This window comes from Peromyscus californicus, unplaced genomic scaffold (genome assembly GCF_007827085.1).
Source record: "Peromyscus californicus insignis strain IS unplaced genomic scaffold, ASM782708v3 Scaffold_10__1_contigs__length_136768540, whole genome shotgun sequence".
NCBI lineage: Eukaryota > Metazoa > Chordata > Mammalia > Rodentia > Cricetidae > Peromyscus > Peromyscus californicus.
In genome coordinates, this window is record NW_026294391.1 from 50157021 (window position 1) to 50171262 (window position 14242).

The following is a 14242-nucleotide window of genomic DNA, read 5'->3' on the forward strand; positions in this document are numbered from 1 at the left end:
GTGTTTCCATTCATTTGGCTATTTGTCCCTGTGCTTTATCCAACCTTGGTCTCAACAATTCTCGCTCATATAAACCCTCCTCATTCTCGCTAATTGGACTCCCAGAGATCCACCCGGGGCCTAGTCATGGATCTCTGCATCCAGATCCCTCAGTAGTTGGATGGGGTTTCTAGCACAACAATTAGGGTGTTTGGCCATCCCATCACCAGAGTAGGTCAGTTCGGGCTGTCTCTCAACCATTGCCAGCAGTCTGTTGTGGGGGTATCTTTGTGGATTTCTGTGGGCCTCTCTAGCACTTTGCTTCTTCCTATTCTCATGTGGTCTTCATTTACCATGGTCTCCTATTCCTTGTTCTCCCTCTCTGTTGTTGATCCAGCTGGGATCTCCCGCTCCCCCAAGCTCTCTTTCCCTCAACCCTCGCCTTTCATTACCCCCACTCATGTCCAGGCTGTTCATGTAGATCTCATTCCATTTCTCTGTCATTGGGCGATCCCTGTCCAACCCCCCCCTTTTATCCCACAGTCTTGCTCAACCCAGCAAATGGCATCACCCCTTTACAGTTACACCAGCTAGAAACTACAGTCACTTGATATGTTTTCCCCGTGTGCCACATCCCATCTGTCAGCCAGTCCTGTGGCTTCTACAGCCAGACTACATACTGAAGGGCTCCATTGAAACGCCATTCTGGTAAATGTCAAAAGTTAAGGGACAGAATACAGGTCTGTGTTGAGAGTCTTGAACAAGAGGTGATGGATGACAAGAGGCCAGGAGAGCATTTCGGACTCATGAAGTCTCTGGGTCTAGAGTGGCATGCCGGTCACACAACCATGACCGCTCAAAATGCATACAAGTGCACACAAAACAGGAGGGTTTACTAGACCTTAACTTAAACGTGGGGGAGAAACGCTGGCCATTTCTTCCTTGTCATCGTCAGAGCCATCCCTGAGCCAGGTGCCATCATCATCTTAGACTCTGTGACGGGTTCCTCATGCATCTCCCTGTTCCCACACTCTTCCCAGCAGTGTCTTCCCAGCACACTAGCTAGAAAGGTCACTGGAAAAGGCAAAAGCAAAGTGTGCTACTCTTGCTTACAACTCTCCAGAAGTTTCTTTTCCCCTCGGAGAAGGTCCTGTGCGAATCAATCCCCCACACCATTTCCCTGGCCTGATCTCCCCTAGGCCATCCACTCTCCCCTCCTCACTAGATCTCTCCATTGCTGAGACAGCCGTGCTCCTTCCCCTGTCCCTTTAAACATGCCTGAGTGGTTCTCCACAGAGGCGAATACAGACGTCCCACAATGGCTGCCGAGAGCCTCCATGACAACCCCCTGCTACTGCTCCAGTGATCTCCACCTAACTCTTCCTCATCATGCTCTCCAGGTAGCAGACCCCACTCTAGGCCTGTGGTCCGCTTGCTCCTGCTGGCTCATGGCTTGCTGTCTTCTTGAGGCTGTCGGTCTGGAACCGGCTTCCCACTGATTTCCGCTGGTGGAGTGGGTCCTCCCTCATCTGCAGATCTTTGCCCAGATCGGATTTCCTCAGTGAGGCCTACCATGGGAAGCCCATTAGCAATGGCAGCCCAGTGCCCCCAATGTGATAACTTTGCTTTTTTGAGATGGTCTCTCGTGGCCCTAGGCTTGTCTCAAACTCTTCCTGCCTCAGCCTCCCAAGTGCTGGCATGCAGGTAGGAGTCACAAGGCCTGGCTTGGTATCCTCTCTCGTCTTATTTTTCTCATGGATCACATTTCCTATGCCACATACTTTGCTTGGTGTGTGATTTTTCCTAATATCCACGAGGACAAAGGTTTTTGTTTTATTTTACAAGACCCTACCACTACTTAGGACATTGCTACTTTGTCTGGCAGTTAAACTGTACAGATGAAAGAAGAGGAGTGTCCCATCCACCAGCAAGGATTGTAACCTTAGGTATAAACTTCTCACTGGCCCCAGATTTCACTCATTTTCCCTCTTTATAGCCTTTGACAAATGGAATGTCATACAAGTCTGTGGGTGCAGGTGTTTTGATGAAGCAGCTCTCCACCCCACTCTTCCTTTCTCTTCATCTGCACTCAAAACTGTTGTGCTAACAAATGCCTTCTCTCAATCTTTTCTCTAGAAGCAGATGTTCCAGGAGAGGAGTAGCCGGATGCTACAGGCCTTATCTCCGAAGCAGAGTCCCGTGAGCAGCCCAACCCGGAGCCGGTCCCCTTCCCGCTCCCCGTCTCCCACCTTCTCATGGCTCCCAAACAAGAGCTCTCCCCCCTCCTCACCCAAAGCAGCCTCAGCCTCCATCAGCAGCATGAGTGAGGGGGATGAGGATGAGAAGTAAAGGTGCCTGGCCAACAAGAGCCACACCACGCAGGATGGGAAGGGGTCCCGGGATGCCTGGGTGGTGTTGAGAGCTGCAGCTCAGCGGGGAGATGGGTGTTCTGCCACGGGAAGGTACTGGGGTCAGCTCCTCTTCCTTCTCCGTACAGCCTGTCTGGGGCTCAGCATGGAGGTTCCCAACCTGAAAACCCATACAAACCTTCTTAGCATCATAGAATCGCCCCACTGTAGCCCTGCTATGAAAAGGTGCAGAGCACTCCATGAAGAGGGGTGACTTCTGCTTTGGTCCACACATCCATCCGTATCAAACAAGCCACCTACAGAAGTGGCTGCCGCCTCTCCCTGCTCTCTCCAGCCCTCTAAGAGCCTTGCACGTTCTCTCCTATCTCCCAAGCTCTCCCAGAATGAATTCCCTTCCACCTGAGGTGGCTAAGTGCTTCCAAAACGGGAAAGTGGAAGACATCCCAGCCTTCTCAGTTCAGCCACTAAGGCCCGAGGATGCAATTGTCAACTCTTTCCTGTTCCAGGACAATGACTCAGACCCAGCTTTGCTTTGGCCAGATCGAAAAGTGTGAACCTTAACTTCTCATTCAAAGGACAGTTGTGTCAAGCTGAACTCCACCTAAGGCCTGACATGCTTCTGGCTGTACTTTTCATCACTGGCATGATGACACTGTTTTCCAGAAATGACCCGAATTGATGGGAATCACTACAAGGAAACCTGTCTTGTCTAAAAAGAAATAACCAAACCAACCAGGAACTGCTTTGCTTTGGCTCCATGTATGGAAGATAAAAATATCTCTTGGAGCTTCTTAAAGAATGGCTCTTTCCATTTCTGGCCACTTCACAGGTCCTAGTCCTCAAGTAACAGTTGGACATAACAAACACTTAGTATACCGATAGGGGGTGCTACCTGCACGTATCTGTTCTATGTATCCTTCAAATATGCCACCCCAGGGTGTATACCATATGCAATATGACTATATGGTGGTGGTGTTTGACTATATACTCCTCTCCTGCTCTCCCCCCTGCTGAGATGCTTGATCGAAAGAACCATCTGGTTCCCTCATGACTTGGGCACTTTGTCAAAAGCTCAATCAAATGTTAGATTCCTGTAGAGATGTTTTGTCCCAGAAAATTCCTGTTACTCTTCACCCGTGACATTTTGGGTAAAGGAACGCTCTGAAGAGTCTTGCAAAGAATTGAAGGCTCAATCTTTTGCATGGTCTAAGAGAGACTGAAGTGATTTCTGGCCCTAGCTTCTCTGAATGGGATGGAGCCTCTCAGATTACTGTAGAACTGTTTGGGGCTACTGTTCCCTAATCATGTGCAGGGAATGAGCAGGTCCAGTTAAGGTTCAGAGCCAATCTCTCAAGTACAAATAGAAGTCCCTGATTCTCCTGGCAAAGTCACACAGCACTGAGGCTTGACAGAATGAAGGCTGTAACCTGTAACTTGTGGGCAAAGCCTGTCACCTCCGGTGGCAGAAGCATTCCTTTGTTCAGAGGCTTTGGGGACAAGCCTCCTGGGTGGCAATCAGTGGAGAAAGAACCCACCTTTCCCCTTTGTGTTGAGGTTGAACTACCTCCGCGCTCCCCTGAAGATCAGTGGTGACTTGCAAAACAAAACTGAGGCTAAACCAGCTTGGAGCTTCCTTGTTCCTGGCACTTCTTCCAGAACTCTGTGACATGCTCATGAAAGATGGACGGGCTTGGTGGGAATATGGCCTGTGAGGAAGAAAGCTCTTTTCATAGTCAAGGCCCTCTCGGAGCATCGCTCTCCCCAGAGGCAAGGGCTTCCACTCTTCTTCCATTGTGTCTTTCATCCCAGCCTTCCACTATGCACCCAGGACAAACCGTGCATGTATGCCTTCCATTTCTGCCAACTGACACTTGTGGCAGTGAGAGGAGATGACCGAGCAGATGGAAATAGTGAGGACAAGAGGAGAGGAGAAGAGAGGATCCTAGAGAAAGAAAAGAAAGATAAAAGAAGATCTGCCGTCTTAAGGCACTTCAGGTTGTATGTGCGGGAACTCTCTTTGATGAGGTGTTTTTAAAAAGCTCTGACTCTATGACCCAGGGCAGAGAGATGCACTTCTACCTAAGTTTTGCTCTGAGGTAGACAGAGTAGGGTGGATACATCAGGCAACTATAATTTTACAGGCCCTACGCACCATCCTAAAAGGTACCATACACATGACTCATCAGAGAGTACCACTGTAGCAAGGGATGATGGGAGATGGCCCACACCAGAATCATTCCAGGTACAGGCCCAAAGGACTCAGAAGTGGGTTCAAACCTCCTTCTCATTTCCAACAGGACCTCATCACCTTCCTAAAGCCGCAAGCCTTCCACAAAGAAATGGGGGCTTCTGCTGTTTAACCTTAGGCCTTCTTGGCCGCCTCTCAGTATTTCCCAGCTGTTACCCTACCTTACCTCTCCCACACCCAGCAGGAGCTGGGATTGAGTCATTCGGTCAATTTGCATGACCAAAAGTGAGTTAGGGATGTAATGAGAGCATAAATATGCTACAAGCTTGGAGAAGTAAGCAGAAATGAAAAGGAAAAAGGTTCTTTTTCTCCAGAAAGGGAAAGAAAACTTAGGGAATGGGAAGATGGGGAAAAAATGAGACTAAGTTGGTGAGTATGGGAGAATTTGTATTTTCTGCTTTCCCCTAGGCCCCTACCAAGTGAAGGAGGAAGGCTTCCTATTATATACTTCCGTGGTTAGTGGGTCCCATGCAGCAGGTGGGGTCCTGGCCTCTCCAGCTTCTTGGGCATATTAACAATTCCCATATCCCCCCTGAAACTGAGTGCTGACTCTCTTCATGTAAACAACAGGAGTGGAGTTGTATTGTGATAGTCACACTGAATGGCCCATTTTTGTCAAGAAACTTCACTGTCAGGATATCCCAGAGGCAGAGGTAAACCAGCCCTATGACAGACGTAGCGTGGCTTCTGACCTGCTGTGGACCCAGGAGACTCAGCCACTCTACGACCTAGGCTACAAGACACTGCAGCTACCCTGGTGGGTTGCGGCTCCAGGAAGAACACAGCCCATTTTCCTTCCATCTTCAGGACTCAGTTAATACCCAGTCCTACCCCGTAGATGAGCTTGTTTTCAGGCATCTGCTCAGCACCAGGCCTGTCCTGACCATCTGCTCAGAAAGGAAGGAAGAACAAAAGAAAGTAAGAGAGAAAGAAAGGAAGTGATGAGTGAGCTCATCAGACTTTTTTTTACTTCTCCTCTTCTCTGGTTTTCTGTCGTATCACTGCAGTGTGTCTGGGGACAAAGCCATAAGAACAGCATATCTACTTAAAATTCTGCTGTACATACATATAAGACGATGACTCGTCTGGATTCAAGAATGACCTTATGCCCAAGCATTTGCTCTGGTGCTGAATAGTGCAAACTACTGGAATCACCCCACCCTCACCACCGAAACTCCTAAACCCTCTTCCCCTGCTCCCAAATGATCACAGTATTCCTAACTTGTTTATAAATAAAGGGACGCAGAGTCACACCTTTGTTGTCCTGTTCATTGTGTGTTGCTGTGTTCCTATCTAGGAGCTCAAACTGAATGTGCAAAATATATGCATTGTAGCCACTGCCTGCCCAGATGTGGCTTCAGCACTTGGAAGGCTCTCGCCTTGCTTTCTGCTAAATGGATCCAAGTCTTGGAGTTGCCAAATGACCCACATCTTTACTTACAACATAGGAGCAGACCCACCTGAGGGGAGGGCAGGACTGAATTACAGATCTTACCACTCACTTGCATTGTGACCTTGACCACATCACTTCTCTAGCCTCAGTGTTTGGTCTCAGAAAACGAGGGGGGTTTGAGGCAATAGCTTCTGAGGTCTCCTTTGCCAATACAGCACTATGGATTTTTGAGGTAGCCTGCATTGTCCCCCAGCTTTTCTAAGCTACCACATTGACCAGGAAAAAGGGCTTACTCCCCACAAAGTAGAAATCGCCCTGGGACCTCCACAGCCAGCAGCATTGGTGATCTTGCTTCCACAATTTTAGCATCAAGATGAAAGACTCTCAGGTTCCAACGACCTTTATCATCTTGCTATTTTTTCTTTAATTTTTAAAATTAGCATAAAATGGATTTCATTATAGCATTTCTTATTTTGTGTGTATGTGTGTGAATGTTCATTTGTATGTAGGTGCACTGCACATTTGTGTGCATGCATGTGGATGCCTGTGGTTAACTTGGTGTTGTTCCTCAGGCGCCATCCACGTTGTTTTTCGAGGCAGGGTCTCTCACTGCTCTGGATCACACCAGTAGGCTAGACTGGCTGTTTTCACCTCTCCAGTGCTGGGATTGCATTTGTGCACCACATCTGTTTTGTGTTGTTGTTTAACATGGATTCTGGGGATCAAACTCTACTGTGCTATCTCCCCAGCTCGTCATTTTGGCAATTCTATACATCTGTGTAATTATATGTTCTCCTTCTTTGTCTCCCTTCCCCTGCTCTCTTATCTTCCCTCTCATTCTTATTAGTCCCCTTCTTTCCAACTTCTGCTTTCATGTCATATGCATTTCATTTCCCTCTCTTATTTCTCCTCTCCATTTTATATCCCGCTCCCCATGAGCTCCATGTTCAATGTGAGACACTGTCTCAAAAAATAAGGTGGAGAACAATTGATGAAGACACACAATGTCAATCTCTGGTCTTCATATGAACACACACACACACACAAATACATATGTAAATTTATATACAGATTCTGTGAGCCCCTCAAGGCACACAAGCGGCCAGGCTTCTCCCCTGAGTACCCCCAAATGCCAGGTTCCACCTCCTGAACACTCTAACTGCCCTAATGGCCAGACCCAGCCCCTACCCTACAGAGTAAAAAGTCCAAGCTCAGAACTTGAAATTCCACCAATCTCTGAGCTCACCCCAAGCTCTGGACTTGAAATCCACCAATCCCCACCCTGGAAAGCTCCCCCATTCCAAAAACAAACCCTGTCTTCTGGTCAGTTCTCTGCTGCCTCTCACCTAAGCAGAGGCAGCCACTCTCCTGGGGTTTTCCCTCCCAATAAATCTCTTGTGTGAGGTTTGTTGTGCGGTGTGATTTTGTGATGCTCCTTGCCTCCACACTGCCAGGATACCTTTCCCATCAGAGCTGTAACACTTACAGATTCTGCATATGAAAAGGAGCATGTGATGTTTATCTTTTTGAGAGATAACTAAAAAAAAAATCAAACACCCAAACCCTAATCATCCAATCAATTAATGGGCTAATGATTAACTGGACAGTTCTCAAAATAGATCAAAATGGCCATTAAATATTTGAAAAAGTGTCCAGTATCTTTAGCACAGAGAAATGCAAATGAAAGCTTCTTTGATACACCATCTCACTTCAATAAGAATGGCTACCATTAGGAAAGCAAATAGCAAAGGCTGGTGAGGATGCGGGGAAATGAGAACCTTTCTTCACTGTTGATGGGAATATAAACTATTAACTGGTACAACCACTATGGAAATCAGTATGTCGGCGCCTTCAAAACTGAAAATAGAATGCTTCTCAAGTATAGCTAGACTTTGGCAAGCGGCCAATTCAACCACTTTTCCATTTTTAATCAATTGGAAGCACACAGATGGAGGCAGATACACTAAATCATGATTCCAAGTGTCAATACTGAAGGGAGATGTGGCTGTTTTAAGAGTTTTATGCCATTGCCCCAACCAATTCAGGAGCTTTGATTAACTCCATCTGGAGCTGGTTAGCTCTGTGAAATGACTGCAGTTAACATTAGCATATGATCTAAAATAAAGCAAAGCTATATAGTCAGTAAGGGAAGCAATTTTAAAATAGGCCATATTACTTGGATTTACCCCACAGATCAGGCACATACTTATTTTAGATTCAATCTTATAAAATATACAGATATGGGTTTTTAAAAGACTTATACAGTGTTCTGCCTGCAGGCCAGAAGAGGGCACCATATCTCATTACAGATGGTTGTGAGCTACCATGTGGTTGCTGGGAATTGAACCCAGGACCTCTGAACCTCTGAGCCATCTCTCCAGCCCCAATCAGATACATTCTTGACAGGCTGGATTTAAGTAAGCTTTTGGTTTCTTTTGTTTGTTTGTTTGTTTTTGTTTTTGCTGTTGTTTTTCAAGACAGGGTTTCTCTGTGTAGTCTTGGCTATTCTGGAGCTCACTCTGTAGACCAGGCTGGCCTCTAACTCACACAGATCCTCCTGCTTCTGCCTCCTGAGTGCTGGGATTAGAGGCATACACCACCACTGCCTAGCAAGTTCTTGGTTTCTTCTTGACTTCTACGATCCCACAGACAAGTTCTGAAGGAAGAAACAGTACATTCTGTTCTATCATAAAATTCATGTACACCATCAGAAATATTTATAGACACACATCTTTTGCATTGGAGTCCTCATTGGCTATTTAAGTTGAATATTTAAGAGACAACTCCAAGTATCCAGACAGCCATAGTGACACTTCTTTCTTTTTTAAAAAACTTTTTATTTATTCTTCGTGTCTTTCACATCATGCATCTCGATCCCATTCATTTCCCTGTCCCTTCGCATCTGCTCCCTGCCCTTGCAACCCCCACCCCAGTAAAATAAAATAAAATTGAAGAGAAATGAAAAAAAAAAAGAAAAAGAAAAATCCCGTTGTGGAAGCTGTAGTGTGACATGGTGAGTCACACAGTTTACCCTTTTATCCATATATCTTTACCTGGAAGTGTTGATTGCAAAGTCATTGGTCTGGCTTGAGGCCTCTGCTTTCTGCTACACTATCAATGCTGGGCCCTCGCTGGGGCTCCTCTTGGATATCCTGTTCTTATCCTGTGTCCTGGAGATCCTGCCGCTTTGGATCTGTAGCATGTGGCCCCTTCACGTGCTCCAGCAGATCATAGATGAGGTGGATGTTGGGGTGGGCTAACTCATAACCCTGGTTCTGCATCGGGGTGGTAGCTGGGTTGGTCAGTCCACCAACTGCCCCCCATCCTCACCACCAGGGTGAGCTCTCCAGCATTGGCCTGGCTAGTTCACCCTATGCCGCAAGGAGCAAGGGGCGGGGCAGGTGCTCCTGCTCGCACGCCCCCAGGGTCGCCTCACCCACACCTACCCCACCAGGGCCAGCTCTATGTGCTGCCCAGGGGAGGTGCAGGACCTGCTCTTCTGAGTGCTGCAGCTGGTGAGGGGTTGGGTCAGCGCCCCACTTGCTGCAGGTGGCGAGGGGTGGGGGAAAGGGCATCTTTCCCTCATCCATGCCACCTCATGGCAGATGAGGGGGGCAGGACCGGCAGGACCAGCTCTCCTGCTCTCAAGCCCTCAGGGCCATCTCGCCCATGCCCCCTGGACAGCTCCTTTGTGCTGCCCAGGTGTCGTGTAGGGTCTGCTCTCCCTAGTGCTGCCGCCAATGAGAGGGCAGGACCAACTCTGTGCAGCCCTATCCTCTCGGTCTTCAGTGGTAACAGGAGCCATAGCCATCAACACTGACTGTGGCTGCATCAGGGCCACGGACCCAGACAGCAGCCCAGGCCTGGGCATCACCATGGCCCTAGGTGGCAAGCACGATACCAGTCTCAGCCCACTCTTTACCATCTTCACCTCTTCAGATATGACTCTCTCCACAGGACAGAAACCATATTTCTCTCCCTCCCTCCCTCCCTCCCTCCCTCCCTCCCTCCCTCCCTCCCTCCCTCCCTCCCTCCCTCTCTCTCTCTCTCTCCTTTCTCCCCCCTCTCTTCTCTCTCCCCCATACCCCACCATGTATTTGCTCACAATAGTGTCCGACCACTCGGCGATGCAAGGCACCAAGTGGGCTCATGTTTTCTCCTCGGCACCCAGGGCAGGACACCTGGGGCAGGCATGTGGGTCTCCTCCTGCTCATCATAATGGCGGTGGACAGGTTGTGCTTTATCCTTGACGCCCTCTTTCTTTCCTTCTTTTTCTTTCTTTCTTTCCTTCCTTCCTTCCTCCCTTCCTCCCTCCCTCCCTTCCTCCCTTCCTTCTTTCGTCTTTTGTTTTCAAGACAGGGTTTCTCTGTGTAGCCCTGGCTACCTTGGAACTCACTCTGTAGACCAGGCTGGCCTCAAACTTACAGTCCACCTGCCTCTGTCTCCTGAGTGCTAGGATTAAAGGCATGTGCCACCACCACCCAGTGACACTTTTTAAAGTATATGACAATTCTCATATAACAAAGTACACCCAGGGAACAAATTCATTAAGAAACCACCCAATACCCAGAAGTGGTGGCTTTGAACTCACCATCTTCCGGCCTCTGTCAAGAGTTGGTATTCCAAACATACATCGCTATGGCTGCTAACTACTTACTAAATCTTTTTTTCTGGTTAGAAACATGGGAGATATCTCAGCCAAGTAAGAAGTTGTCAGTAAACATTTGATTGGGTTACTAGGTGTTGGAGACACAAAAGTCAAAAGGCTTTGCTTGTGGTCTGTCAACTCAAGTTCGTCTCTCCACCTGTCTTTACCGTTAATTCTTAGCGAGTTCTTATGGAAAAGTCCATGTTTAGAGCCACAAAAGCTTCTACTTCTTCCACTGACGTCTTCCTGTCATCCCAGGCCGGCAGAAGGATTACCACAAACCTGAGGCCAGCCTGGGTATTAGCCTGAGCTGCATGGTAAGAACCTGTCTCAAAACAAACATACGAAAAACTATTCTGATGCTCTTGAGCAAAATTTTACAATTATCAGACCAACTCACCAATTTCACTAATCTCTTTGGGATAGAGCACTCTAACTGCAGAGTGCGAAAATTTCCAATTAACACTCAGAGTGGAGAAAAATAGAAAAACTAAAATGTAAAAACATTTTCTATTTGAAATCATCCTTTGAGTATGTTGAAAAGAGGAGACTGGCAATATTATCTCACATCCAGGTCCATAAATAGCTACAGTGAGCTCCCAAAGTTCTTGTTGACATACACTTTCCTTGAGGACCTTGGCAAGAAAGCCTCGGCATCTCTGAGAATAGACCAAAGTCTATTTTATGGATGAAATGCTCATCCTAGGTCTCATCCTAGTTTTTTTTTTTTAATCACAATGTCTGAAACACAGGTTTCACTCCCACAACTGAAAAACAGGACATTCATTTACAAATTATTTTATTACCAGTTTTAGGAAGAGCAGTTTTCATATAGAAAGCTCCATTCCAAATTTTGTGCTAAGGTAACAATAATTAGAAAACTTTAGAAAACACGACACTAGTTTATTTAGCTGTTAAAAGAACCGTTGAGGAGCTGGAGAAAGGGTTCAGCTCTTAATTGCACTTGGTGCTCTTCCAAAGGACTGAAGTTTGGTTCCCAGCAACCACATTAGGAGGCTGACAGCTACCTCGAACTGCAACGAAAGGGATCTGATGCCCTCTTCTGGTTTCCTTGGGAACCTGCACACATGTGGCACATTCAGAGACACATACACATAAATTTAAAAAGCAATCTTTAAAAAATGTTAAAAGCTTCAGCATCTAGTACAGTTGCTGAAATTACTAACAATTTTATTTTGATTGAGGACCAACAGATTCTGCTTGGACAAGATGCCAGGGAATAGTGAGTAATGTGAATAAAACCTTAGAGTTTTATGCACAGAAGGAAGCAGCGAGGCCATGTAGTCCCACACCGAAGCCGACAACACCTTTTCTCCTTTTTAGCTTTCCAATCGCCTGTTAAGCAGGGCATCAGTAATGTTGCTGTGCCAGAGAGGTGGGTTTGCTACCAACACTGTAGCCACTCTCCGAGGGTCTGAAACACCTGAGAGTCACCTAAGGGAGCTCTCCAGTGAGTCTGGAGTGGAGGCCAGGCCTCAGAGATCTGGACACAGAACCAGGTCAAGAGCCTGTGCGCTATGGTAATACTTCCTCTCAGGGAACAACGTGTCCCTGGGAGGAGCTGGGTTACAGAGGGGCCGACCTGTGGGTAGCAAAGATGAGACTTGTTCTTGTTGCAGCTAGCATGCTGGCAGGAAAAAAAGTATCATTTGTTATTTTCTCATCCAAAGAGAGACTGTTACACTGGTGATCTTGTCATCAGTGCTCAGGGAGGCCAAGGACAGGCCAACACTTGGAAATGACAGTTGCCATCAAGCACCTAGGCCAGTGACTGGTGGAAAACAGGCGCTTAATGTTGTTTCTGAAAATCCAACAGCGGGAATGACTGTTGATGGATATTTGATACGACTAGCTACAGGTGGCTACATATTAAAAATTAAAATTCAAAAATGCTTTTCAGTTGCAGTAGGCACATTTTAACTGGTGAGGTGGCCAGTGTCATCCGTAGCTCACAACAGAGACACAGAACAAGAACAAGATCAAAGCAGAGTTTGAGTGATGGAGGGTAGTCTACAGGAACTGTTCCCAGAGGGCAATCCCTTCTACACAATGCTTCATGATTTATTCATGTGATCAAAGTGTTAATCTATGTGTTGTTATGAAGTGAACACCTGAAAACATTATCAGCAGATAATCACTTTCAAGCATGCATTATGAAGTCATTTGGGAAGGATTTGGAACTGAAGGACAAGGAAATAAAAACACAATACATTGAAGCATAAATGTCTGCAGAAACTTCATGGAAGGGCACAATCCCAAGTGGAAGACTCTGTCAGTCTAAACTATACTTACTTTATGAATTCAAAGCCACGACAGGAGCAGCTGCTACGAGAATGCAGTTCCCAAGTCATGAACGACTCCTACTACAGTGGCTGACTATTGCTAAAACACATTTGGAAGCCGAAACTCACTTCGAAGAGTTTTGCATTCTTAAGGCAAAACGGGTAACATGAAAGTAGTTTATTTTTATTTGGTGTTTTAAGACAGGATCCCATATAGCTTAGGCTGACCTTGAATTCACTATGTAGCTGAGGATGACCTTGAACTCGATCCTCTTGCCTTTACCCACCCAGTGTTGGGATTACAGATGCGTGCCACCATGTCTGGCCTAAGTAGCCGATTACTAATCACTTAGGGATTTTTTTTAAGTACCATAAAACATAATACTTGGTAAGGGCCTAAGAACCCATATAGTCCAACTGGATAATTTTTTTTTTTTTTTGGTTTTTCGAGACAGGGTTTCTCTGTGTAGCTTTGCGCCTCTCCTGGAACTCACTCTGTAGCCCAGGCTGGCTTCGAACTCACAGAGATCCACCTGCCTCTGCCTCCCGAGTGCTGGGATTAAAGGCGTGCGCCACCACCGCCCGGCCCAACTGGATAATTTGATAGAGGAAACAAAAGCTCACTTCAGAACTAACTAGTAACAGATCAGGATTTCCTGACATTAACCCCCTTTATAATCAATTGCTACTGGTTCTATTGATTAATACATAAAAGAGTGGCTGCGGCTTTGATATTAAATTTGAAAACAACACTCTTCACTACTGAATCTTTAGTATGAGTGACACATGCTAAGTAAAATGAAGACTCCATCTTTGTATCGAGGAAGCACATACTTGCACCTAAGTATATTTGGGGGCAGTGGCATCGCGGCTGCCACTTTCCCAAAAGACACCACGGAACAAATGGTCCTTTAATTGAAACCTTCATAATATCTTCAGAACACTGTTGCAGAAGCTCCCGAATTCGCACCTCTAAAATCACTCTCCTGAAGCACTTATTAATATTTCTGAGCCATAACCCCAGGGAATGTGAGTCAAGAGAGTGAAGAGAAGATTTGGGGCTTCACATTTAGTTATTTCAGGTAATTCTGATGTAGGTGGTTTGGCCAGAACAAGTTTATACCTCTTTACACGGTCTACAGCATAACAGTGTTCCTTTCGTTTAACAGTGTCCTGACTGGACAGCATATGGTCCACTTCCCCCACACGTGGGCCATATTTATGAACATTTACTGCTATGAATTTCCTGTTTACACATAGGATGGGTATGCCCTAAAAACGTGCTTTCAGCGTCCTTTGCTA

The 14242-nt window shown here is 46.5% G+C and overlaps 1 protein-coding gene across 3 annotated transcripts in view; it reads left to right on the top strand.

Annotated features, from left to right (window-relative positions):
* The window catches only part of Pcyt1b (phosphate cytidylyltransferase 1B, choline), a 97622-nt gene extending 91773 nt beyond the window's left edge, over positions 1-5849 (top strand). For all 3 annotated transcript variants that reach the window (XM_052732510.1, XM_052732498.1, XM_052732507.1), the window contains exon 8: positions 2116-5849. In XM_052732510.1, the coding sequence (XP_052588470.1) occupies positions 2116-2328 (213 nt within the window). In that variant the 3' untranslated portion in view covers positions 2329-5849. The remainder of the gene's footprint in view (positions 1-2115) is intronic.
* The last annotated feature ends 8393 nt before the right edge of the window (positions 5850-14242 follow it).